Consider the following 27,650-nt stretch of genomic DNA (forward strand, 5'->3'; position numbering starts at 1 on the left):
CATCTACTTTTAAGTCATTACCTGTCATTCCTTTTACAATAACAAATCCAAAGCTTTTATTTTAGTGAAGTAATGGGTTAATCTTTTGTTTTCTGTCATGCTCTCAAATATATACAATTACAAAATAACACCTGTCAAATGATAACGTTTGTTCTACAAGGAGGATCTAGAACAACATTTGGAGAACAAGAAACCAAACCCATAAAGGATTTATTTATAATCTCTTCCCTTCAGTGGAAATTTATATTCTCCTGATTTTGTCTATTACGTGTATTAAATATTTTGAATGGGGAAAACACCTCAAAGTGTACATTCTTGTGGATCCTGGCTCACAGCTGATGATCTGAGTAAATGATCTCAATGAGGTGTGGAGAATCACTTCCTGGAGTTGCCATGCAGACTCGGGAGGGACCCATCTCCTTCACCAACACGCCGGGGTGGTGGCGAAGGGTCAGGCCAGGCTGGGCTGTGGACAAGAGGTGCGGGAAACGCAGCACGCCTCACGCTGGCCGCGCCGCAGGCAAATCCCAGGGCTGCCGCGCCCGCGCCCTCCGACGGGAGCCCCTGATTGGGTCCCCCGCGATCTGCCTGCTCCAGCCCGCTCCCCTCCCGGGAAGCGAACCCAGCCGAGAGCCGGCTGGCCAGGCCCTGCTCAAGATTTAAAACGGGTAAGTTTTGTTCCGGAGATCAATGACTTCAGCTCTGATGCTGGGAGGAGAGCCGACCTGCGATTTGGGAGTTTAAGGGGCTGGTCTTGGACTTGGTGAGTTTTGCTTTAAGCTCCCTTTTGAAATTAAGCTGGGCTTGAAAGTAAACTCATTGAAAGGCGGGGTGAGTCTCTCCCCGCCGTCCCATTGCATTCTTAACACAAACCGCTGTCGTGAAGCTGTATGCTGTAGAGTTTCCTTCTTTTATCACTGAGGCCCCCAGAAGCTCGAGGTGTAAGTGGTGTGTGATAAGAGACCTTTTAAAGTCTAGCCTGCCCTTAGAATTCTTGCTCTGAAAAGGAAAATAAGGTGCTCAGAGAACTGCAATTCAGTCAAAACCTACCTCCCGTAGATGAGAAAACCATTGCGTGTCCTGAACGAATAGATCGCTTGTCTAACAAATTCTACCTCCTGATGCAAAGTGTATGGAGACCAGTTGTTTCATATGGAATTAATACAACCGTGCTGTTTTAAAAAATGCTCTGCATCCCACCGCATCCTAGCAGGGGCCTGGGCCCCTGGTGGGTGGAAATGTGGTCTTCTCTTCCGGATCACTAAATGGGGGAAGTTCTAGCCCGCTCGGCGGGGATAACTCTCAACTCCCCGTCTGGTTTGTTCTTTGTGAGGGGAGACGGGCTCCCTCGGTCCGCAGCGGAGGGCTCCTGGCGGCCCGGCCTCCGCCCCGCCCCTGCCCTGCCGGGCCGCCTCGTCGCGCCTCCGCGCCGGAGCTGCTCCCAGGCTGCGGGAACCGAGACACGGAGTCTGTTCGGCTTCCTCTGGACCAGGCGAGGTCTCCAGGGCCGAGAGGGAAAGAGAGTCCCGAGGAGGTGAAGGCACGCGCGTTCGCACGGTGGCTCAGGTTGGGGAGTGCGCGCTGGGGTCGGAGAGGCAGGGCTGGAGCAGACACGGGGCTCGGCCCGGGCTCGCCGCCCTGGTCCGGAGCGCGCGCGGCCCGGCGTCTGGAAGCTGGGGCCGCCCTGCCCGCTGCGGGGCAGGGCGGCCCGCCGCCCGAGAGCGCGGTGGGGAAGGAGGCGCGTTCCCTCCCCGGAGCGCCTTTGTTCGCTCGGGCCTGCGGACGGGCGTTTGGCGACCGTGACCCTGGGCCGAGCCGCCGCTCAGGTACAGCAGGTAGGCTGGGGGGCCCGGGGCTCCGGCGGGGTGAAGTTTCCCGGGGCCGGGCGGGGTCCCTTTTCCTGGGAGCTCCTGCGAGGCGGCCGCCGCGCCGCGATGCCGAAACCAGCCGGAGCCGGGAGGAGCACGCCGCTCCCTGCGGGCCTCCGTTTCCGGCTAGGGCCCCCCAACCTCACTGCCACACCTAGGCTACGGGGTGAACTCGGGTAGAAATTGTGCCGTGTTGGAAGTCAGGAAACTGCCAGACTGGGGAAGCTTTCGGTGAGTTACTTGCTGGGGAAATGGAGACAAGGAAGTCGGCAGGCGGGGAACCTGGAACACGAGACCTGTTTCTAAGCGGGGAGGTCTTTGCCACGCTTTTCTTTGACTCTGTCGAATTTTATTTTACAACCTGAAGAGACAGAGTCAATTGCTTACTCAGATACCACTTTGGTAGGTCCAGAGTAGCAACTTTTCATCCGACTCTGACCACACACCCTACATTCTTCTTTCCCAGTGTTGGTTTTTGTAGGTCATGTTAAAGGGACACCAAAGTTGTAACCGCTTGGTGGATGGTGATGGCTTGGAGCTAATATTTAGGGTAATTCTCTGATGAAAGTACATCCATTAGAACTGGATTTGTCCTCTGTGCCTTTATTTTGGAAAACTTTGCCTGGTCCCTATGGGGGAAGGAAGAAGGATGTGAGAAGCTGAAACTGACCCAGAAAAGGATGATTGAAGGTAGTCGTGTTAAGTGGTGGCGCTGAAAAGATCCCATCCTGAACTTTCTCAAAGGGGCATTGGTGATTCTCACCTGAGGTTTTAACTTTCTCAAAAGAAACTTGTGGTAGATTTTATATCTTGTCACGGGGCAGGGGGGAGCTGCTTTTTGGAGTCAACTCTCTTTTTTTTTTAAAGAAGATAAATTCAACACCTGAAATGTTTCCATTAAATACCTAAAATGATTCTGCCTTCTCCTGCTCCTTCTTTCTCTCCCAGTGCCTTTCCCGCAGGCCATTCAGAGGGTGTTTACTGAGCACCCTCTGAGGATGCAGGTGACTCAGCCTGACTAATCTCAGCCCTCCAGGGGCTCCCCGTGACACCTGAAGATGGGAATGAGTGTTATGACAGGAAGAGTCCAAGCTGAAGCTCAGAGAGACTGTTTCTGAGGAAGTGAGAAATGAGGGATAAGGAGGCATAGATCATATTGCACCTATAAATGCTGTTGACCATACACACATACACAAACACAAACTGTCAGTAGGTGGAAAAGAATTTTCAAAATAAAGTGCAGGCTTTAGCAAGGAAAAATGTCACACTATATTTCACTAAAATAGATCAAATTTCCCTTTTATAAAAGACTGATTCAAATGATATTGTAAGAAAAGGAAATAACTTTTCTAATTCTCAAATATAGAACAGCTTGAATAATAACTCATGGGTTTTGAAATGGGTCATCTTTTAAAATGGGTCACTTTGGCTAGAATCATTGCACTCAGTGACTTTCAAATTGTCAAGGTAGAGTTCTTTCTGAGGACCAACTGTACTAGAGTCTACATAATAGAACATAGGATGTGGTAAAAAGAAACTGGGAGAAATTCAAAAGGAACTGATCTCTTCTCAAAGTAACAAAATGTATCCTGTCCTTTTGGAGTGTATATGCTCAGTTGAATAAATCTTAGCTTTGCATTTTATGGGACATTATACCTTTTTGAGAATATTTCCATAGCCATAATTTTATTCTTTTGTTGAATAATCTTGTGAGATGTATACATTGTATCTATGTTCCAGAAACTGCAGAACAGCAAATTGCTACACCAGCTCTGCTATTAGATATAGAATCTCTGCCAGCAAAGATTTAGCCAGAACAGTGTAAATCTAGAATATGTTTCTTACAGTTTGCATATATAAAAAAGATATAAGAATTCATATTTAGATAAGCAACTTGATCAGGTGAGATGTAAACTTTGAACAAACAAAAGTGATTTTTTTACATTTTAATGCTAGAAATTCAGAGGCTGGCTTTGACCAGCAACTTATTTTTAAGATTTATCTTCCATAGTGAAGGTTTTAACACTAGATGCCAGTTTTTGTTTTTGTTTTAACAGACAGGAATGTTCTACCAAGTCTGCAGGCAGTGAGCCCCCTAAATTCCAGGTTCAGAATATTATTACCCAGTTCGTTTCCCTGAAATTTCATATTTTATCTCTTTCATTCCTTTTCTACAACTCTTTTGACAACTTTCTGATTGTGCTCTAAGCAAAGTAAGTTAAAAAGGTGACTCAACTTAGGTTTCCTTTTCCAGAATTTGCAGGGCCTTACAATCTTTTGGCTGTGTCATTTGAAATGTATTTTTAAGTGCTTGTGGGAACCATACTGTTCTCTCCTGTCAAGGATAAGGGAAGGCCATGTTCAGTCAAGTGGGAATGATACCTTTGTTCTCATTCACAGCAGTGTTTGAGATGTATTACTGGCCCTTAGCAATCAGATCAGTATTTCAAAAAACTCATTTCTAATAAATATCTCTTTGAGAAGAATATTAAGAGTATAGCTCATCACTTTGAAAGGAAAAAAAATATCAGCCATCTATTAAATAAACCATCATGGTAAAGATGCATGAACAATTTCTAGAGAAAGGAAATTAGTATATATTGAACACCTGATCTGGACCACATTTTGTCAATAAATCGTCTCAAAGGATCCTCAGAAAACACTGTTGGTACAAAATTTAGAGACAAGTCAAAGTTCATGTGATTAGTAAATGGAAGCGTCAGAATATAAATTACTTTTATTCACATTCCAAAACTCTTGATTTTTCTGCTCTTTTGCTCCCATCAGGTCCAGATTCCAGGTTGCACCGGAACATTTTCTTACTTTGTTAGAGGATCTACACTGGAAACATCTCTGAATCCCTGTCAGCATCCCGTCTGTGGCCTACTACAAGTATGTGATAAATTAATATCTGTTGAATGAATTAAATGTAGGTATTACCTACTTGCAGGGCTGTGCAGCATGCCTGGGACAGGGCAGGAGCTTAAATGGTAGTTAACTTATTATAATAAATATTGATCAACTGAGACAGAAATGTGTTATAAATATCTCATGTTTTAGACTGTTATTTTTTTATACTCTGAACCCACAATCAAATGTGTCCGTAACAGGACATATGAACTGCCATTGCACAATAGACTTATATACCAGGTTTATACCAGGTTATATTATCACCCTATTTTGAAATCACTATTTTTCATATCATAATTTGACCTCAGCTGTGTACAACTCCTCTCTTTTCATCTCATCTAATACTTATTCATTGAATACTTGTTTAAAACATCCTCTCTGAGTCCTATACATTTTATTCCGTTCTCCTTCCCTCCTTACTTTTTTCTTTACCCCCTTCTACCACTTTGAATCTCCACCCTTAAATTCCCCAATCTTCCTTGTGTGGGAAAGACTTTATGTACCCAAAGGACCTAGACTCACACGGTCACTTTTGCCCAGTGTCTAGTGAGTGCTACTGAGATCAAGAAAAGGAAGGAGGGAAACTTGAGATGGAAGGTTAGGAAAAGGGTTTGATAGAAAGAAAATGAGAACAAGCTCTGGTGAAATGCAGGCGGTAGCAAAACATAAATGATTCCAAACTTTAGACAGTGAAGCAAATCTTTTGCCTTCTTGGGTTGCTTCTCTTGGTTCTGCCCCACCTGCTTCCCTGTCCTCACATCCTGCTGGGAGCTCAGGAAGAGCAGCTGTGCCAGTGCCAGCAAAGGCAGGTGAGAAGCTGAGGGACAGGGCTGTAACTGATCAGCTGCTTCTGAGCTGCAGCAGGGTCTGGAATTTATGGAGGTTACATGGTTAACCCCATGTCTTGGTGCCTCAGTTTTTTCTTATGCAAAATGAGGAGACCATTTCTCCCTCATAGGTCACTGTGAGACATAAAGAGTTACTATATATGTAAAGCATTCTGAGTAGAGCCTGGTGTACAGTAAACACACCATGTTAGTAACTGTTGCTAGACTGGGCATAAGGAGAAGTTTGTTCCTTAAGTAGGCAAGAACAAAACTGACAGGAATTGTATTTAAAAGAGCAAGCAGCCCTGTCAACCCAAACAAATATGCCTCAAGAATGAATACAAAAGGTCAAGCTTAGAAAAGCAAGTGTTTGACCTCTCTGAGACCCTCTTTATATTTCAGTCTTTTTGTTTGTTTCAAGTTCTGTATAATCAAACTGGTTACTGGGAAATTTTAGCAACTTTTAATATAACTTCTCTGAAATATAATAATACTCTGTCACCAGTTTCCTTAGTGCTTATCTTTACTTAGAGCCTGTCTTTATTTGTTTGTTCATTTTGTATTTCCCTGTCTTTATTTCCCCCATAACCAGCAAATGGAAGTTGACACCTATGTTTAACTTATAAAGAAACACATAACTTAGGTTACATACATGGGCAGCAATTTACTGGATTCACACTATACATTTTATAACCACCTATTCCCACTGTCCCATATCCATGCTTGCAGAGTTGGAATTTAAAATCTTTGGACCAACACTGGATCAAGAACTCACTCTAGAAAGGTATGCTTTGTGGAGGGACAGCAATTCCAAATGGCTTCTAATCTTTGCCCATGGCTTGACCTAAAGTTTCATAGTTAGTCAAGCCATAAGAACACCTAAAGACAGCTGTTGGGTGGAATCTGTCCTTTTACAGCCTCATATTGGAAACACTCAAATTTGATTAAAGAATAAAATATAATTGAGAGAATATCTAATTTTTCCCACTTAAAATGTGAATTGTAAATTCACATTTCAGGTTGCTTCCTTCCTTCTTGAGCAAATAGGAAGGGAATAAGTGATAAACAGTAACCAGTTGTGTTTCTCAGGACCAATTACTACAACTGATTTACTAATTAAAAAATCTATGAAGATCAAATTATAACCTTTCCAGTAAATTCAGGGTTTTTTATTCCCGATTTCTTTAATCCTGAGGATTGATCCTAGCTACGTTTAATAGAGAATAAATGATCAGAACAAGCCAGGAAAAAAAATACTTGGAATGCAGAACAAAATACAACAGAAAGATGGGAGAGACAATGTTATCTTTCCTCTGAGTTATGCCTGGAAAGGAACCAAAAAATTGTGTCTCACATGGGACTTTAAGTCATGAAAGCTTAAGCGTAAAACTATCACATATTGAGGCTTTTTAAAAAATCTGTGACTTACTGGAGGAACGTCATTAGTTTATAGTCATACTTTTATAACTTTTAAATTTTGGGCCCCAGATGAGTGCCTTACTTGCCTCTCCGTAGCCCTGGCCCTGATGGTGGTCAGTGTGCTTTATAGAGGGAATGGAGAGGGCTGGCCAGCCTGGGGGATTCCCAAAGAGGAAGCACACGTGGGATGAGATAGTGACAATGTGTGTGATGTCTTTTCCTTTCTCTATGAGGCAGGAGGGGAAGTCATCAGCTACAAGTGGGGAGGACAGGCCTTGGGAGAGGGGGGAAGATGTTGCATGGCTGGTGGAGAGCCTGGGAGAGGGAGAAGGTCCAGGACAAGTGGAGGACGGTCACACAGCATGGAGTACTCTGCCCACAGCTGGATATCGCCATTTGTGGTGATGTGGTCTGCCTGTGTGTTATGTTTCTCCAGCAGCCCAGCAGGTGTTATGGAGAAGATGGGAATGACCCAAGGTCTGGGGTTGCTGGGGTGGAAGGACAGGAACCAGGGAGAGGAGGGCAAAGGTGCCAGGTGATTCTGCATCTGAGACAGCGAGGTGGGTAGAAAAAGGATCAGGAGATGGCTGGATGGACCAGGGGGGATTAGGGGGCAGGCAGGGGGTGGGCAGAGGATTCCAGATGAACATTTAGGGGTTGTGGTTGAAGAGAGAGTGGACTGGAATTTGAAGTTTCAGAAGAAATGCAGATCTGAGTGAAGCCACATAAATGACTTTCTCTCTGGTAAGTTGTCTTGAGTGTGTGGGAAGTAATGTGAACAAAATGGCACATACACCATAAAACAAGGGTTCCTTAGACTTCTGAGTGTTGCATTTTTACTAAGTGAGATGTAGAAATATAGTTTCCCCAAGATTGATTGTTGTTAATATACTGCAATGATGGCCAGAAACAGTGGTCAAGAAACAAATGGATGGACACAAAAATATACCCATTTTTGAATTCAAACCCACTGGTTTCTCTGGTTAGCATTACTCAGCCTTCAGGTCTAGATTCAGTGCTGCTTCTACTCCTGGAAGATGCCTCCCGCAACTCCACCCAACCCCACCTTGAGAGCCCCCTGTGCTCCCGGCACGTCTTGCTCCACGTCTGTCTTCCCACTCGAGCTCCACAACTAGCCTTTCCGTCCTCGCTTCCGACTGTCTCCCTCCACCTCTGTTACCCCATCTTAAGGTTCTGATGAACCAGCCCTATAAAGTAGTTCCTTTTTTCTTTGACGCCTCCCTCTTCCCCTCCCCCAGAGTTTACTGTTCCTCCAGGCCTTTGCTCAACCCTCCCCCCGGAAAGCTCAGCCGAGTTCAGAGCCGCCATCGTCATTACACTCAGGGTGCCCACCAGACCTTCAGTCCTGTCTGCCTCCAGGCTCAGATTACCTACTGCACTTCTCTACCTGCTGCCTCTCCAACAACTCAGTCAACACAGCCTGAAACCAAACATGTCCCCTCCTCACTCCTAACTCCGGAAACCAGTTTTCCCTCTTTTGTCAGTAATTCTTGAAACTAGATTTCTCTCCTCTCCTTTACTCCCTGTCCCAGGTCACTCATCATGTACCACTGGGGTTTTGTTTTTCTTGAGAGGGTCTTCTTTATCCTTTCCTTCCCTCCCCACTTCCACCATCCTAGACTAGACCCTCCTTACCTCATTCTGCTTCAGTACAAGGCCCTGATATAGCCAGTGTCCGATCTCCAGGCATCCTGCATCCATCCTGTGTACCACTGCCAGATTTTTGTATAAAGCTTAATAAATATTGACAAGGCAGTTATCACTAAAAACAAAAATGGAAACTTCTGTGACTTGCTATCCTGGGCACTCATTGGCTTCTCTGCCTTATTTACAAGGTTCCCCATAAGTACACCCCAACCTCCCTGCTTTGAAATACATGCTTGTTTTTCAAATATTTGCCATGCTGTGTCTCTTTCCTTTCTTGCCTGAAACAGATTGCTTGTCCTTCTGCAGCCACCTAAATCCTGTTCATCCTCAGGCCCTTCTGATCCAACTGTCACCGATCTCTACTCCAGGGGACACTCCTATTGTGCCTGGAGTGGGTATGACCCAGATTAGTGCCAACACACTGCCTGTACCTTACTGTGACATAACTGTTGTTGTCTGGGGGAACTGTGTTTTCACATGGGCACCATGAGTCTTCTCTCAACTAGACTGTAGATGCTTTCAGAGTAGAGACCAGAAAATACTACTTCATGACTCCCACTGTGTCTGGCATATTTCCATAGCAAATACTTACACACGTGTAGGATTAACGGAAGCACTGGACACTGAGGTTGTTTAACTTAAACTTAAAGTGCCAATCTCATTATCTTGATTAAAACTTCAAAATTTACAGCAGGTTTTGCATACTATTTTAGGATCGCTAAAGTAGACTCAACAAAGAAATGAGTTGACAGCAGGAGTGGAGTAGAAAAAAATCAGGGTTCATTTTGGGAAACTTGTAGCCTCTAGAAGCACTCATGTTTTGTTTTGTTTTAATCAGAAAAGTTTAAAGAGCTCTCTTGTGAAGAAATGTTCTTGAGTGGCTGAGGGCCACAGCTCCCAGACTGAAAAGTATTTGGGGTGGGGTCTGCCCACCTTCTTTACTGATGTTCCTACTCAACTTCTTATTTTTCTGACTGCTTCTATTAGGAAAGAGAATACTAAGGATATCTGTTCCTTCTTCTCATTCCAGATAGAAGCAAACCCAAGTTATGTCCCAAATACTTGCATATTTTCCTCTAAGCAGTTCTTTGTCCTGATCTCTCCTATAGTCTTCCTGTTTCCTATTTTCAGCAGGCTCTGAAGTCATCTGTAATTTTTATATCCCCTCAGTAACAATACTTTGATCTTTGCCCCCAGCTTGCAGATGTCACCAAAGCAGAGCGCAGTGAGGGGTGCCTGAGATTATACAATAAATCTGGCCCCACATCGGGTAGCCCTGGTCCAACCTGTTGCTCGGTCACCCAGCCGCATCGTGGGCACAAAGGAAGCTGCACTCACAGCATTCTGTTGTGGATGGTTGCTGAGCTCACATTCATTATTGGGATCACTTTGTTTCCTGTTAGGCCCAGCATTTTCTTTCTTTAGGTCAGGCCGGCCTGTGGGCTTCTCTGTAGCCCCCAACCCAGCACGTTTAATATGGAAGCTAGAGGATGCGCTTTAGAGAAGCTTTATGACTGTGTGCACCAGAAGGGTGGGCTTCAGTTGCCTGTGCATAGTCTCCATCAGCAAAGCCAGGGCTAGGGTGACGTTATTTAGTTGTAACAAATGAATTTAGATCATGGAGGTGCTTTTGCTTTTGGTTTGGAAAAGGCCGCCCTAGTGACTAAGTTCACTTTGGAGGAGTTGGGGTGTTCTTTTGTTATAAGAGAAGCAAGGTACTCTAAAAGAGCCATTTACCTTTCCTAGATCTTGCCCCCATCACATCAACACTCTCAGGGAGACCTGGTAATGATTGACATAAACACTGGCTCCAACAATTCAAGCAGCTCTGGGTGGAGAAACCATGACTTAGAACGTCACATGCTGTGCCTAAAGAAGTAGCGTGGGTTGTTGGCTTCGTGACAAGTTCTTTGTCATTTTTCAGAAAACCATTGTGACTCTTAGAGGCCAATTGGGAACAACTGAAGAAATATAGGAAAATGAGGTAAATACATACGTGGCGGGGTGGGGAGGGGACAGAACGAGTGTCACGGGCTGGCTGCTTGGCCGTAGCAGCGATGTTAGCAGCAGCAACACTCCACCCGGATGTGTAACAGACCCCATGCACGGGAGGGAGACCAGGGCCTCTGCTAGTGCAGTGGGTGCTGGTGGAGCTGGGCTCGTGGGCTGACTGTCTAACAAGAATCTCCGAGTTGTAAACAACTGTGAATAGGTGCAAAGCAAGCTGCCCTTGGAACATACTGAGGGCCGCTACTCAGAAAAGGGAAGCTAGTTGTGCCTGTGGTTCCAAAGGTGACTCTCCTCTTTGTTTCCTTCACAGGGTCTCTTGGAATAGAAACAGCAGATTAGTTTCAATTGAGAATTTTCTTAAAATTCGTAAACACTTATGCTGTCTTAAAATCTGCCATTAGGGATTCTCTGTTATTTTGCATTAAGCCTCCAGTTCCTTCAATAGGTATCATGGAGGAGGCAGAAGGGGATTTTGGCCTTCAGAGATGGGCCTTATCTCTTAGATGAACACTGTTAAGACTGAGAGGAAGTGTCCCCCTCCCCCCATCACAATGAAAGCGATTTTGCCAAGTGTAAGCAGATGCCCTCATCAGAAACGGATGTTTCCTGCTGTCTCTCACCCTCCCTTAGAGCATTCGGTCTGCCACGTCTAGCCAAACCAAGGCAGAAATTACCGATATTCACCTAGCCCTTAGAACAGTATTCCTCACCTTTTAAAAAAAAAAAAAAATTTAATTAATTAATTAATTTCTTTATTTTATTGGCTGTGTTGGGTCTTTGTTGCTGTGCGCGGGCTTTCTTTAGCTGCGGTGAGTGGGGGCTACTCTTTGTTGTGGTGTGCGGGCTCCTTATTGCTGTGGCTTCTCTTGTTGCAGACCATGGGCTCTAGGTGCATGGGCTTCAGTAGTTGCAGCACATGGGCTCAATAGCTGTGGCTCACGGGCTCTAAAGCACAGGCTCAATAGTTGTGGCGCATGGGCTTAGTTGCTCCATGGCATGTGGGATCTTCCTGGAGCAGGGATCGAACCCGTATCCCCTGCATTGGCAGGCGGATTCTTAACCACTGCGCCACCTAGGAAGCCCTATTCCTCACCTTTTTGATGGTCAAGCACAATAAAAATGCATTTTACTTTACAATCCTGAAGGTATATACACACAACACTTAAAGTTTCACAAAATGATACTTAAACTTACTACTTTCAATGCACTCTGCCATTTTCTATTCTGTTCTTCCTTTTTCTTTTCTTTTTTATTTCAGCTGTTTGTGGCCTCCTAAGTGGTGCTAGCAATTTAAAAATCTATACCCTTGGGGATAAGATGTTACCTGTGCTGATTATCTCTAGACAAAGTCTCACTGAGGCTTGGTTCTAATCTCCTGTCCTCCTTGGACTTTTTTGCATGCTTGGCTTCTGCAATTATAACCCTCATGTGGAGTAATCTTGGGTGGATGTGAAAGGCCTGAAGTCAGGAAGGAATTCCCACAGCCCAGGTTAGGCCGGTACTGCCTGGTGCTCTCAGTGTGTGTAACTGGTTTTTTATCAGGGGCAAAGGGTAGGGGACTTGAGGATGAGGTCTTTGGGCACAAAAGCAAAGCCCTGGGGCTTGTGATGTGGGCTCGACTACTCCGCTAGCCTGGACATCCTGGAACCTGCTTGTCCTTTCCCTGTCAGTCTGTTGAAAGTCTAGGAGACTGATGTGTCAAGCCTAAGGGGAGAGCCTGCTTCTCCAGGCAAAAGGTTATATCTTACTGTGGTAAGTGCTGGGGACAAAATACTTGAGGAAGGGTGGTGCTGTCTCCTAGTGGTAGGAGGAAAGGGGCATCCAGATCCCAGTTCTTCCCAAGTGACCAGCTGTTTGAGTGACAGGTGGCTTCACTCCCAGCATGATTCTTCGCACCAGTGTTCAGAGAATGCCTACTAGGTATCAGGTACTGGCATGGGTGCTGAGGTGGGGTATCTACAACAAGGCATCTATCTCGTCAGAGTTCACAGTGTAATAGGGGGGAGGCAGTTAAATAAAAAATCTCAGTACAAGAAGATGGATGTAAGAAGGCGTTGTGGCTACAGTAGCCAGGACATGGAAGCAACCTAAATGTCCATCGACAAATGAATGGATAAAGAAGATGTGGTACATGTATACAATGGAATATTACTCAGCTGTAAAAAAGAATGAAATAATGCCATCTACAGCAACATGGATGGACCTAGAGATTGTCATACTGAGTGAAGTAAGCCAGAGAGAGGAAGACAAATATCATATGATATCACTTATATGTGGAATCTAAAAAAATGGTACAAGTGAACTTATTTATGAAACAGAAACAGAGTCACAGATGTAGAAAACAAACTTTTGGTTACCAGGAGGTAAGCGGGGGGGGGGGGGAGGGATAGATTGGAAGATTGGGATTGACATATATACACTACTATATAACAAACAGATACCTAATAAGGACATACTATATAGCACAGGGAGCTCTACTCAATACTCTAATGACCTATATGGGAAAAGAATCTAAAAAAGAGTGGATATATGTGTATGTGTAACTGATTCACTTTGCTGTACAGCAGAAACTAATATAACATTGTAAATCAATTACATGCCAATAAAAATTAAAGGGAGGAAAAAAAGACGGTGTTGTGGCAATACAGATAAGCGTGGGGCGGGCGTGGGGGTGGGCAGTTCAGGCTTTGCAGAGGAGGATGCCTGGAGGATTTGGTCAGGATTAGTAGACTTCCTTCAGCAAGGGGAGTGGGGCTAACAGGCCACAGGACTGCTGGTGCAAAGACGCGTGTGTATGAAATAGCGAGGACCTCTGAGCTTTCAGCCAATAACTTGGTATTGTCAACTCGTGGAGAGCATCTGAAGGGGTTTCAAGAGCCCAGGTAGTCTCATAGTTAGATCTGAGTTTTAGAAAGGTCAGTCTGAGTGGAGTAGAGGATGGGTTGGCCAGAGATCATTCAGTCATCCGTACTGGTCTGGCTGAGAAGTGATAATGACATGAAAGGGTGAAGAGGGGTTTAGAAAAAACAATACACAGGATGAAATAATTAGATATGGAAGAGGAGGGAAAGGAGGACTTTCAGATTTGTGGCACAGACACATGAAGTGCAGTCTGACGCAAAGAGAAAATGGAAACAGCAGATTTTAGGGGAGAAGACAGTAGAATGGGTTGGAAATGGCATTTGAGTACCCCCGTGTGCCAGGTAATTATTATCTGTCTACTTTCCTCAATATATCTATGTATGTTCCCATTTAGTCTCCATTTAAGACTTCAAATTACGCAGTGTTATTAGACTTTTTTAGATTTCTGAGTTAGATGCATGATAAAGTACAACATACAGTAAGCGGCTGAGTCAGCACTGGTATTCAAATTGCCTAACTACAAAGACAGTGCTTGTTGGTTATAATCCTGTGCTTCCTGGTTTTGAACATGTTACATCTGAGGTGCCTGTGGAGTTTCCAAATGGAAAAGTACAGAAAGAAGAAGACTGTACAGAAAAGTCACTTTGGTTAGAGAGAGTTTGGACTATGCTTTTGAGAAGCATATCTCAACTCCTTGATTATGAACCTTGATTTGGGAAAAAAAAAAAAATCTTACTCTTATTCCTGCCTTGTCTAAGGCAAGCTGTAATGGATTTTTACTATTATGAACTTTCTTTTCGTTCAGAATTGTTCCTTGAACTATATAGCTGCTTTCATCCTGACGATATTCCAAGTTAATGTATTCTTGGATATACCCAATTTGAGAAATTTGAACTTTAAGTATACAAGATGACAGATATTTTGGAGGCTTTTTTTTTAAGGTTGAGTAAAGGGTCTCTGTATTCTGAATGAGAAGATGGTAGAGAGTGGTTCTTTCCCTTTCCCTGGATTCCTCTGAAAAAATAAACAGCTGTATGCCTCCACGTAACACCAGCTGCCCCCATCACCTTTTGTCCAGATCAGTCAGGTTATATATTGTTTTTAAGGAATTGAGTAGTTTGTTTCTTTTTGGTAACTCAGTAACCCACTCACGTGTCATTTTTTTCTCTTCCTGACTATAATAGGTTGCACTTAACTTTCACAAACAGGAGTACACAGAATAGCTGCGTAAGGCCAGTGCCCGAACTTAATGAAGGATGTCTGAGCGGGAGCATTCTGATGTGCCAGTGTCCTCATTCTACAGTGTGCTCCGTTCTTTTGCCATCTCCGAAAAAAATGGTATTAAAAGAAAATATTTTGTGAAATAAGAAGCTCCTTTTACATTTTTGATGACCAACATGGACATCTGTTCTACAGAATACAAAGTCCTATGGTCTTGAAGAAGCGAGCACCCATTTAAAACTGACCCTAAATAAAAACAGACCTGAATGTACGTCAGAATGTTTGGTAGTGGCAGGAGAGTAAAAAAATGGCAATTTATTCAGTTATTTGCCACTTGTTTTGTACTAAGCCTCATGTTCTTCTGGGCATCCATCGATAATCACATCGTGAGCCATATGAAGTCCTACTCTTATCGATACCTCGTAAATAGCTACGACTTTGTGAATGATAGCCTGTCTCTTAAGCGCAGTGAGGATGGGGCTCCTCGCTACCAGTACTTGATTAACCATAAGGAGAAGTGTGAAGCGCAAGACGTCCTGCTCTTACTGTTTGTGAAGACTGCTCCTGAAAACTACAATCGCCGTTCTGCCATCAGGCAAACGTGGGGCAATGAGCAGTATGTTTGCTCTCAACTTAACGCCAACATCAAAACTCTTTTTGTCTTGGGAACACCTTCTGACCCACTGACAAGAGAAAGACTTCAGAGAAGACTGGTTTGGGAAGATCAGATGTATAATGATATAATTCAGCAAGACTTTGCTGATTCTTTCTATAATCTTACTCTTAAATTTCTTCTGCAGTTCAGTTGGGCAAATAGCTTTTGTCCACATGCCAAGTTCCTTATGACTGCTGATGATGATATATTTATTCACATGCCAAATCTTATTGAATACCTTCAAAGTTTAGAACAAATCGGTGTTCAAGACTTCTGGATTGGCCGTGTTCATCGTGGTGCTCCTCCAGTCAGAGACAAAAGGAGCAAATACTATGTCTCCTATGAAATGTACCAGTGGCCGGCTTACCCTGACTATACCGCCGGAGCCGCCTATGTGATCTCTGGTGACGTAGCTGCCAAAGTTTACGAGGCATCACAGACACTTAACTCTAGTCTTTACATAGACGATGTGTTCATGGGCCTCTGTGCCAATAAAATAGGGGTAGTACCACAATACCATGTGTTTTTCTCCGGGGAAGGTAAAACTCCCTATCACCCATGCGTCTATGAAAAAATGATGACATCTCATGGGCATGTAGAAGACCTTCAGGACCTTTGGAAGGATGCCACAGACCCAAAAGTAAAAACGATTTCAAAAGGTTTCTTTGGTCAAATATACTGCAGAATAATTAAGATAGTCCTCCTTTGCAGACTGACATATATGGATACGTATCCATGTAGCGCTGCCTTTGCCTAATAGTACTTGAACGTTGTATGTTTTCACTGTCACTGAGCCAGACCTGGATGAAAACCCTTTAAATGTTTGTCTGTACCATAAGTGAGATGGATATGAAGAACAAAGAAATATTCTGAAAGCCCAGTCTATCAGAATGTTTCTTTGATTCTAGAAGCCCTTCAGTATAACTTATCTACTTCATTGCCTAAATTCATGTCAAGGCATTTACATTTGGACAAGGTTTATGAACACAAAACTAAAGGGAATTTCAAGTTCTCGGTACCACATGTATATTAGAGGTGTAGAGCAGGTGCCTAGGTGTTAGAATAACTGCTTTTGGAAAATACCAAGTAAATGTATAGTACAGCATTTCAAAGAAATGGATATATTGTTAAGCCAGGTATATTTTGATAAAAGAGCACTTGATGGAGTTAGTGGGGGCAGGAGAGGATTGGCATAGAAAAAAGTACATGAATCAGGTAAAAGAAAGTTTCCTCTTCAGAGGAGATTTAGGAAAATGTACACAATTTCTTTATAAACTGCCAAATCATTTACTGTCACATCTATGTAGCTATTTTTTACCTGGGTAGTGTTGGAGTCATTTAAAATATATTTATCTTTTTTTCAAAGTTTAATGTGAAATTTAAGAAGTCATTAGCTCTGCCCTAACTAGTACTTTATGGTTTTTTTGTTTTTTTTTTTGATGACTAGAAAAACATGACACAAAACATGGACGGTGTCTTACTCATAGGGTCCTTCTCTAGAGATAAATCATTGTTAATTCAAATACGCTGATTTTAATTTAATGAAATTTTCAGCTTTTAAAAAATATTCAATATGGGTTTATTTTTAAGGCAGCTATTTGAATGTAGTTTACATAGAGGAATATAATAATGGAGAAGAATTCAAAAGGAAAGATAGAACATTAAAAGTGTTTTTCATAATTTATAAAGTAAAAATTTTAGTGTCTAAATTGTTGTATTTATTACTAAAATTAGTCCACCCCTCTCCAACAGGATCTCATAAACTACCAACTGTTCTGAGTTCAGCTTTTAGAATTAAGAATATTAAACATCATAACTGTAGTATTTAAAAAAATCTGTTCTTTCATCAAAATAACTCTCAGAGGTGATCTTCAACTTCTAAATATCTCAAACTTCAAAGCAGAATGAAAGTGATAGAAAAGTCACCAGAATGAGGTTTAAAGCATTTGTAAAGCTGTATATTCCTTGTAATCAAAGAGATGTGGCTGAGATCCAATAGAGCAAGTTACATTTATTTTACAAAGCAGAATGAAAATGTGGCTGCGATGCAAACAACCTCCCCTCACATACAGAAAGAACTAGGTGATGTCTATTGTTAGGGGGATTATATGAAAGCCAAAATAGTGACTTCAGCAAAAGCAGTTGAACCCTTTGTCTGCAGAGGCGCCTGTTAGGGAAAACTAAGATGTATCACTTAATAAGCTGATATCTGAAACATGCAAAAAAACTAAAAAAGAATTGTCAGTATACACAGCTGGACGATGATATATATATAATATGTTGCAGGTAGCTTTTCAATGTTTACAGAAATTTTTTGTTAATTTTTTTCTATTTTGAAAATTGAAGCTTGTTTACATCAATTTCTCAGATAATTTAGAATTTTTAACTCATGTCAAAACTATGGTGTCAAACATTATAGTTTGTAGTTACTTTCAGAGTAAGTTCAGGGTTTTTAGATCATTACAGTTTAAGTTTTCTGACCAATTTTAAAAGCTGTAGAGAACAAAAGCACATTTTGACAAAGCAGGTTTATAATTAATTTTTATTAGTTGGTCCTTTAATAATCATTTGTCTTTTGGCCACACATATGCCCTGTGTGTCTATATTTGTAACTGTTTAAATTTGCCATTGGTTGAAAACATCAGTGTCTCTTTGGCCATCAGAATGATGTGAAACAGTTATTTATTTGTGAAAGAGCTCCCCTCAATTGTGTTCATCTTTTTATTTTTGCTTAAAATAGAATGAAACATTTAAATTTAAAGGAAATATGAAGGCACTTCCTTTTTTTAATAAGAAGGAAATTGCTAGATGCTTCCTTCATCAGACTTTATTGTACTAAGAAGAATAATTGTAAATAAAGGATTCCGACCTTTTAAAAAGGAAGGAAAAAACTTTTTGGTGCTCCAGTACAAGGCTGTCTTTTAAAAATCGTCAATAAAGGGAAAATAGACTCAGCCTGGAAGGTCAATTGATAGTTATACACAGTGTTATTGCTAAAAACTTTTTACCTCTTGGTTGGTTTGCATCTTTTTTCCATATTAATTTTATACCAAAATGTTAAATATTTATGTTATTTGAATTTTGCTCTTATATGGCAAAATAATTAGAGGGTTTTTAAAAATAAATCTATGATTTCCAATAAACAACTTGAAAATTGTCAACAGATGTGTATTTTCACAAAGGTTTTTAAACTGTGTGAACACCATTTGTTTGTATAATCAACTAGTTCTGTTTAATGTCAGAGAGGCCTGTAGTACATGATCTTAATCCTATTTCCTGTTCAGACTTGCTGCTGTGCCCAGGATAGAGGATTATTGTGTCCTCTGCATTGTAGAGCCATCTAAAATGGTTCTTTTGTTTGCTGAAAGATTTATGCTGGAATGTCTAAGTGGGGGAATTCTTCTCTCCTAATAGATTGTTCAGGAAAAGATGAAATAAGAACCTATAGCCAGAGTGCCTTAAGACACTATTTGAAAGGCCATATTTTCCTTTTATTTGATACCGTTAGCTATCCAAAAGTTGATTCAAATTTAGCTCTAGTCTCTTAATGTTAGGAATGTTCTTCAGCCCGCTCTGCAGTTTTGGTGTCTCATTATATTTGTACCTAGTATGTGCTCATCTGCTTTTCACTTGACTCCTGCTTGATTCTTAGCATAGTAGATGGTGTAATTCAATCTATATATTTTTTAGAACTTGGAAGCATCTGAATTATTTGGTTGCAGTAGAAAGTTTTACTTGCGAGGCATGACTGGGGTGTTTATAGTTGGGACTGAAATGATGATTACTCAGAAGAGTTAAGTTGACCTACATTTGGGACTTTAATTGAATACCATAGCTACAATGAGAATCAGACCAGAGAACTACTGATGTACAGCGTTATTCATTCTTCTGTAATAATGAGGGAAATGTTAGGTGTCTTCTTGGCTCTGCTTTCCCTGCAGTGACTGCATTCTGCAGTGGGACTAGCCTCAGTCACAGCTTTCATGATGATGTTCCTTTGCTCCAGACCTCAAAGGCTCCTCACGGCTTCCAGCATCAAATCTAATCTTTTCTACCTGGTTTTCAAGGCCTTACCTAATCCTCTTTTCCTCCTTCATTCCCCGTAGCTTTATTTTTCCCACTGCCACTATTACCCATCACAAATCTCATTCATGATCTTACCTTGCATACACTGGTTTTCCTTGCCATGACCACTGTTTCTCCTGAAGCTGTTGAAATCTTGGATTTACAACCCTAACTCTGCTCCTCCATTGAGCATCTCTTCCCCTCCCTCTAAAATATATACTTAATCACATATATTATTGTGCTCCCTAGGAATTGTTTCATGTGTTTTTTCCTAGCTAAAATATAAGTTCTGAAGGTAGGGACTATGCACGGTGCTATCACATAGTGCTTAAAATCATTGTTTTTTTCCAAATTATGTTATTGTGGCAAGCCATCCAAATATGAAAAGAGTTTAATTATTCAGAACCCTTAATGGACGCTGTCTGGTGTAACATTTTACTTATACTACTGAAAAGTCTATAATTTATTCAATGAAATCTGAATGCTTACTATATGCCAAGCATATTGTAACTATCAGCTCTAGCCCAACAAATCTGTATTAGTTATACATTAAAAACTCAAATCTATAAAATCAAAAGTGAATAAGGAAATACAGATTAAACTGTTGCATCAAAGATGGTGATCTTATAGTATGTATTCAAAGCTGGTGGTAGAATAAAAACAGTCGTCTTATAGATTCTCCTATCTCCTTAATCCACCAGCTAATTTTGCCTTTTCTCAAAGTTCTTTTGCAAGAATCTTAGATGTTTTTGTTTCATTAAATGCTGTAGATTTCCCATTTGTATTTCTCATTAGAAGTATGATTTAATCATTTGCTGTAAAGTAATATAATAATTCATCAACTAACTTTAAGGATTCATTATAAGACTTATAAAATTACAATTATAGAAGTAAGTATGGTTGTAGTAATAGAAAAGTCCCCAATGTTATACTGTCACTTAAGGAAAACAACAGAATACATTGCCAAGTGGTGCTTTTCAGACATAACCCAGCTAAATACACTTTCAGATATGCTGAATTGGGCCATTTACTATAACTCAAAGGTATATTTCAACCAGTAAGAGCCCACATGTTTCCTTGAGTACACCTTAAAGTGAAAGAATAAAAAGGAGTCTAATTACACTGATATTGGCTATAATCAAGGGGCAAGTTCCTAAAGATGTTTTCATCATTCTACAGGCATTTTTTTTGGAGGCCTGCTAAGAGCTAAACATGGTAGACCCTGGCGGATAAAAGCAGCTCATAAATAAATAAGTCAAATGGTGTGGGTAAAACCATGTGACAAATGCAAGAATAGAGGTAATGATGGGGATTCTGAGTACAAAGAAGATTTTTTAAAAAATGAATTGCCTCTCATGCTTTCGGTCTTAACTGCCATAATTAAGGCTTTCTGATCTGCAGAGCATTCACATGCATGCAAACACCTTCCTGTAGGCCAAAATAGCATTATATTTGTATAAATTCTGTTTATGGGGAACCTATATCCTTTAAATGCTTTAAAACCAATAATTCAATCAATATTAGCAATCATTTTCCATTTACTATTTTCTTGATAATCCACTGTTTTTTAAAACTGAGTATCTTGGGAAGCCTGGTTTATATAAGATGCCATTTTCAGCTCTTGCTTGTTGCTTTTATGAGACTCATGAGTTTTGTTCTCCAGTACACAATGAAGGTTACTCTATAGAATAAATATGTGATTTTATCTAGGAAAGATAAGTGATGAGATTTAAAACAAAGGATACCCTGCTCTCCTCCCCCCCCCCACCCCCCCCATCCTTCTAAAGGATTAAAATGACTTCTACAAAGGGATGTGAAATCTTACCTGCTGGGGGAAAGATTTTGGGAACTGTCAAGCTGCTCTGGTTCAGGGTTCTCCCCATCAGGACTGCTTTTGAGTATTTCTTCATTCTAAAGTGAAAGAAATTTTGGTTAAGATCATCTATTTGTTTGGGGGAGGAGGACTCTTACCTATATTTTTCTATTCCTGAATCTCTTTGTTTTGTTTTGTTTTTAACTTTCTAGATGAGCAACATATTTGGTTCCTCATCTTCTTCTTTATTGGATTATCCCCAACCACTCTGTGGATCTTTTACAGTTTGCCTTCATGCTTCCTTCAGGAACATCAAAAACTCATTCACGAGAGCAGATGCCCTTTTTCCTTAATAATGGAGGGTGATTAACATTGTACTCTTCCCCCTTCCCTGCTGATTCACAGAAAAGATTCAGAGTTTGCCACAAGGGACAGCAAAGGGATCATCTGATTCAATATTTCCTTTTTTTTTTTCTTCCTCCAGTAAGAAATCAAAGTCTGGAGAAGTTGTGACCTGCCCAAACCCAGAAAGAGAGTTAGAGATAGAGGAGATACGTCCAGGGTCCACTTTCATAGGCTTGTAATCACAAGTCTGTTCCATCACACTGCCTCCTTAGGCAGTGCAGGGTGGTCACCAGTGCAGGCTTCAAGCCAGTTGGGGGTCAGAAGCCCTGCTCCACTATGGGCCACCTTTGAGACCTTGGGCAAACTCACTGAACCTCTTGATTTCTTCCCCCTAGAACATGGACCCCATGGCACTGTTAGGGAACCACTGGCCGAAACTGCCAGCCTTGGCCAGGCATCATAATAACCACTTGCGTGAGTTGTCTCACAACAGGAGGTCCAGATGAGGAACAAGGTGCTGCACGCGGGGTGGGGCTGGATTTGGGAGGGAGGAGACGCCAGCCCATAATATGTCCTGCCAACCTCCCAGAAACCCTCATGCTGGGATCCATCTTGGCTGAGAGATGCATGTACCACCAGGAAGGACCCTGAGTCAGACCAGATATGGGCCAAGCAAGATGGTTGGCCAGAGACAACCTGGAAAGCTAACCCCATTACCATAAAACCTGAGACTGCAAGCCATGTGGCAGAGCAGTTCTGGGTTGCCTTACCCTGCTGCTCTCTGCTGGAGCATCCCTTCCCAATAAAGTATGTCTCCTTGGATGATTCATTTCTGAGTGTTAGACAAGAGCCCACTCTTGGGCCCTGGAAGGGGTCCCCCTTTTGGTAACAGCACTATCTGCCACATAGGGTTGCAGACCTTTTTCAGAACCACATTGGGTGGACTTCCCTGACAGTCCAGTGGTTAAGACTGTCCTTCCAATGCAGGGGGTGCAGGTTCAATCCCTGGTTGGGGAACTAAGATCCCACATACCGCACAGCGTGCAAAAAAATTTTTTAAAAAAAAAGTTTTTTTTTAAAAAAAAGAATAACACTAGGCATTTAATTCTCAAAAAGAGACAAGATTCCTCAGTTTACTTTCAAGAAAATATTTTAACAACGAAGTGAATTTGTATATCGTACTGATTGCATGAGAGTATTATAAAAGTATTAATCATTAATGAACAAGTAGATAATTAACCAGCATTTGAATTCTTCCTGCCTGCTAGGTTCTGTTTAAATGAGTTATTTTACATTCTCACAAAAAGGAATATAGATTTAGAAAGGGCCCGCTTGAGAAAGTATTAAGGGAAATTTAATGAATAAACATAAATATTCCTCGTAAATCAGAGCTAAAAGTTGGAGATAAGCTTTTCTCAGATTTAGATGAACAGATAGGAAGTCTCCTTGCAAACCAGGTGAGAGTGACGGGCTGCTCAGTTAAGTTGTAGACAATGCAAGAGTCCTCTCCCTGGATCAACAGAGAGCAGTCAAGGTAAGATTGTTTTATTATCCACAATGCAGCCCACAGAGACAGCAATTTAAAAATGCTCAGTGTGTGAAAGAGAACCATGGATTTTCCATCTTTTCATAGATGTCTTCCCAAATCTGGTATCATATCCAGAAAGCAGGTAACAAGTAAAGGAAGATTTGGGATACTAGTTTTGCTAATTTAGCTCTAAAATACAAGAGCAATCTTACATTCAGGTTCATATTTTTTTCTTTTAAACTAGGAGATCATTTCAATAAGAATCTAAATTTTTAGTTTGACCAGAATATATTTTTCATTTCAGTCAATATACAGAAGTAAATACCAGTGCCTGGATTCAAACCAGTCTAGGTATTTTCACCACACTACCAGAGCTCTTTCTTTACATTTTCTATGTAATGTTGAACTAATAACCATTGCAGTTCATGTTACCTTGCATCCCTTTCTAGTTCCTCCTCTGTGATGTTACCGTGCCAGAAACACTCACTGAACTTTTAGCTCCAGCCTTCAGAAAGAGTAACTACCATTATTAACAAAACTCCCCGTCACTGTAAAACTTGCTTATGCTTGTGAAATGAATTGTGCTCTTTCAACTCTATTGATCCATTGTTAGTGTGGTGGATTATAGAGTTTCTTATTTCATGACAACCTAGTATAGGGATGGAAAAATAATGACTCAAGGTGCAGGTATGGGCTTTGTCACCTTTTATACAGAACGATGACGTCCCTCTAATTTATAGACTTTGTCATGCATGAGATGACCTCGCAGGCTTGCTGAAATGCCTAGGCACGGACTTGGTTGTGTCAACCTATGTTCTTGTGGGCACATGTCAGACAGTTGGTGTCAGGGTGGAGAGAGAATCCTCTGTCAATCAAGTTTGATGAAATACAACACCCATGTTTTTGAGGATGTATGGGAAGGATCCACAGCAGATCTGGGGGCTGTTTTAATAAAAGCCTGCAATTAACTGCACTGTATACCAGTGTTTTGCTAAGGTTTAGATACATTAGTTCTGGTGCAGTGGCTTTAAAAACTGACCACAACCCACAGGAAAAAACGTTTACATAATAATACTTATACACCATATTGTGATTTATAATAAGAAATATATATTTGGTCTTCATCCTGTTTCGGGCACAGAGCTCCTAAGACCCTTTAAATTTCTTGTGATGAGAGTGCCTTGATATTTATAACAAACCCCTTTCAACCACACTTGGGTTTATGTTAATGAGGTAACTGTTAGGAAGCAGCTACAGACAGCCAGTCTCTCGGAAGCACAGGTGACAACTTTGGGTTTGCAACTGGCCTCTGAAGGGGCATGGGAGCAGTCTCATGAGGCTGCGTCCTCAGTGTTTGGAATCTAATGCTATCTCCCGGTAGACAGTACAGAACTGAGTTAATTGTTTGTTGGTGTTGGGGGAAAAAGACATACAACAGATGTACATGTAACTGAAAAATGTTTATGTGATTTTGTGATGGGATACATTCTATTTTTAAATTCTATCCCATTCTATTCTGTTTGTTTGTTTATTTGTTTTTTTTTTTGGGGGGGGGGGAGGTACACCAAGTTCAATGCTGATTGACTTTTGAACTTTTTCTTGGTCGGCAATTGAGGATGTTTCCATTCTATACTCTGCTGTTTACTCCCAGGCTTGTAGTGATGAGTCCATGTCTCATCACCAGTAATGATTCTCTTTAAGAAACTTTCACCTTCCTTAGAGTATTGGTCCAAATTTTCTTTGCAGATATCCAAACGCTTCTGTTGATGCTCTTCCGTGAGTTGTTTCGGTACCTATCTTGCACAGATTTTTCGAAACTTAAGTCTGTTTTGAGGTGTTAAAGCATCGTTACGGGAAAGGGAAAATGCCACTCTGATTTTTGAGATTCAGTGGGTTCTGATGTGGAGAATAGGAAGGACTTTTGAAGAACACTAACCACTTAGAGACTGTATCCTTCAAGTGAATTCCTAGCTGGCTGGTCTGTCCTATTTGCTCCCTCTTGCTTGCCTTTTTCCAGCACATCTTTTTGAACACTGGTATTGCCTGAAGAAGACACTGCCTAAAGATTCCTTTAGATAATAGGGCAGTCAGTCCGTTTTAAAAGATGGCAAGTATTGCAGGAGGGTTAAGGGGCTGTCAGTCACTCAGCCATGCATTGCTGTGAACTAGCTCATTCAGATTTCTCCCACCTCCAGTCCAGATCAGCTGCATTGGGAGGAGGTTTCCAAGAGGGAGGGGAGGGAAGGAGAGGTGAGAGGAAGGTTTTATAGACTGAAGCCCTTTGGAAGGGAAGGACAGGCTTGAGGAGATAGGCATAAGTGGTCCTGAAGCTTTGTGGAAAGGGGAAACAACTAGGGAAAGATAAAGAAATGGGTTCCAGATGCAAACTTTACAAAGTTTTTCCAGGGTCTCTTTTATCTAAGATCTTGAATTTCCTGCCTACAATTGTTAGTAATTAGTTCAGTGCTCTTACTGGTTATATTGCCTTTTATAGGCTGGACGAATACTCTAAACATTACTTATAATATTTATTTATGGGGGAAATGTCTTCTTAAAAAACTGCAAACATTGCAACGTTGTTTTACCAATGATATGCAAGTTTGTAGTTCTGTTAAAAATATCAGAAAGTGAGGAACATGTCATAAGATACCTTTCTCCCATTCCCAAACCAAGAAAATGTGGAGGAAATAAGTAAGCCAAGAACACTGAAAAGAAGTTGTCCATACATCCTGTATTTTCTCAGCCTGTTTGATTTCATGTGATTTTAACTTTAATGTATAAATGTTAATGTAACCATTTTTACATGTCTCTAAATCTTACATAACTCATAATAAAATCACAAATTTGAAAAGTGCTTTATTAGATTTACAAAAGTGCCCTAACCTAGTTCACAAATAATTTCCACATAACCTCAAGGCCAATTGGTTGACTCTCGCTGGTGTGTGGAGGGGTACAGCCAGCTCACAGAAAGAAAGCATGCAGGTTACTGTTACAGATCCATGAGGCCACAATGCTGGACTCAGCCTGCATAAGTCCTCACCCTCTACTGTTCCCCCTGAGTGCTCTATATTGGCCAACAAATTTATCCACTGAGGATTTCAAGATGGAAACCTTGAAGGTATCTTCAACATCTTCCTTTCCCTCCCTATTAAATCTATCTCCTTATTTCTCTGCCTTGATCTATTCCTTCACTCATCAAACTTTCTCTGACAGTTTAGAGTATTCCAGGCACTGGGGAGAACATCTGAACTAATGGGTATGAGCTCTGCCCATCTCTTTTTTGGCCATTGCCATTAGTAGGCTCCCAACATTGAAATCTCACCTGGACCGTGACAACTGCTGGCGGCTGGTCAGCCTGCCTGTCTTCATCTAAGTTACTCATCACTGCCGTACCAATGTTAGACCAATACACAGGTGCCCTCGCTGGCAACAGCCCTCAACTGAAGCCTTCAGCAACCTGTCTTTGGTCTACCTTCCCAGCTTTCTTGGACTATTCCCAGAATAGCCTGTGCTCCCTTCAGGCTTCTGAGGCTTTACATCCTTCCCCATTCTGGAATGCCCTCCTCTGTCTCATCCATCTTTCAAAGTTGTATTTATTTTTTAAAGTTAAGTTCAAAAGCCACCTCCTTTGGAAAAACATCCCCAACATACTTGCTATAAAGTGTTCCCTCTCCTGCCTTCTAACACATTATATTCCTTTTACTAGAGATATGTCATACTGCTTTATATTATAAATTATTGGAAATATGTTGTATCCCCCATGAAACTTGTAAGTTTCCTGAGTTTAGGCCCCATGTTAGGATTGTTTCCCATATGTGACGCATAGCAATTGCTTTGGTATATATTAAATTGAGCTGAATAAGCCAGCCAAATTGGACACATCAAATATTTTAATTATGTCAATTTTTTATTGGTCAAAGAGCAAAGCTAACAGCGGTCTTACTGATAGTCTCTTTTTTCTCATGTAGTTCCCTCAGTGAAAAATACATTCTCATAGATTAATATAGTCACATCCTCACTGTCCTGCATTTTGGCCTCTGTATTAGCCTAAGAGATCCATATCTACCTTAATGATATTTTTCTTTATCCCAATGGCCTATGAATATAACCTCTAGGCCAATGTGACCAAAAATGTAGTCCTTGTACCACCTGCATTCTAGTCACCAAATGCGTAAGTTAAAAATTCAGATTCCTGGACCCTAACCTGAATCAGCATCTCTGTGGGTGAAGCCTGAAAATCTGCATTATAAATAAGCTTCTCAGGGTTGTAGTACACAGGAAACCTTGAGAATCTTCATTCTAGATATTGTTGAGAGAGCTTGGCTGGGGACCTCAAGATTTTAGTGGATGCTTTGAATCTCTAAGAATGACCAGACTTTAAGCATGATAGAAAGTAAACAGTGAAATGTGCTTATGGCTCACATAGTTCTCTTGATGAGAAACAGAAAGGCAAATGAAA

At 41.4% G+C, this 27,650-nt stretch overlaps 2 protein-coding genes across 12 annotated transcripts in view; one reads left to right on the forward strand and one right to left on the reverse strand.

The window, feature by feature from the left end:
- MCF2L2 (MCF.2 cell line derived transforming sequence-like 2) overlaps positions 1-27,650 on the reverse strand; it is a 277,613-nt gene that overhangs the window by 66,691 nt on the left and 183,272 nt on the right. For both annotated transcript variants that reach the window (XM_057738080.1, XM_057738081.1), the window contains one exon: positions 21,331-21,416. In XM_057738080.1, the coding sequence (XP_057594063.1) occupies positions 21,331-21,416 (86 nt within the window). The remainder of the gene's footprint in view (positions 1-21,330; positions 21,417-27,650) is intronic.
- Positions 402-22,785, forward strand: B3GNT5 (UDP-GlcNAc:betaGal beta-1,3-N-acetylglucosaminyltransferase 5). Of its 10 annotated transcripts, none has more exons than XM_057738096.1 (5): positions 402-668; positions 4,656-4,760; positions 10,617-10,676; positions 11,013-12,454; positions 14,749-22,785. In XM_057738096.1, exon 5 carries the CDS (start codon positions 15,052-15,054, stop codon positions 16,195-16,197), a length of 1,146 nt encoding a protein of 381 aa, XP_057594079.1. In that variant the 5' UTR covers positions 402-668; positions 4,656-4,760; positions 10,617-10,676; positions 11,013-12,454; positions 14,749-15,051; the 3' UTR covers positions 16,198-22,785. The 10 variants fall into 10 exon arrangements, with proteins under 10 accessions (XP_057594079.1, XP_057594081.1, XP_057594080.1 ...); XM_057738098.1 differs by having other exon boundaries at positions 11,507-12,454; XM_057738097.1 differs by lacking the exon at positions 11,013-12,454.

This window comes from Hippopotamus amphibius, chromosome 6 (assembly GCF_030028045.1).
Source record: "Hippopotamus amphibius kiboko isolate mHipAmp2 chromosome 6, mHipAmp2.hap2, whole genome shotgun sequence".
Lineage (NCBI taxonomy): Eukaryota > Metazoa > Chordata > Mammalia > Artiodactyla > Hippopotamidae > Hippopotamus > Hippopotamus amphibius.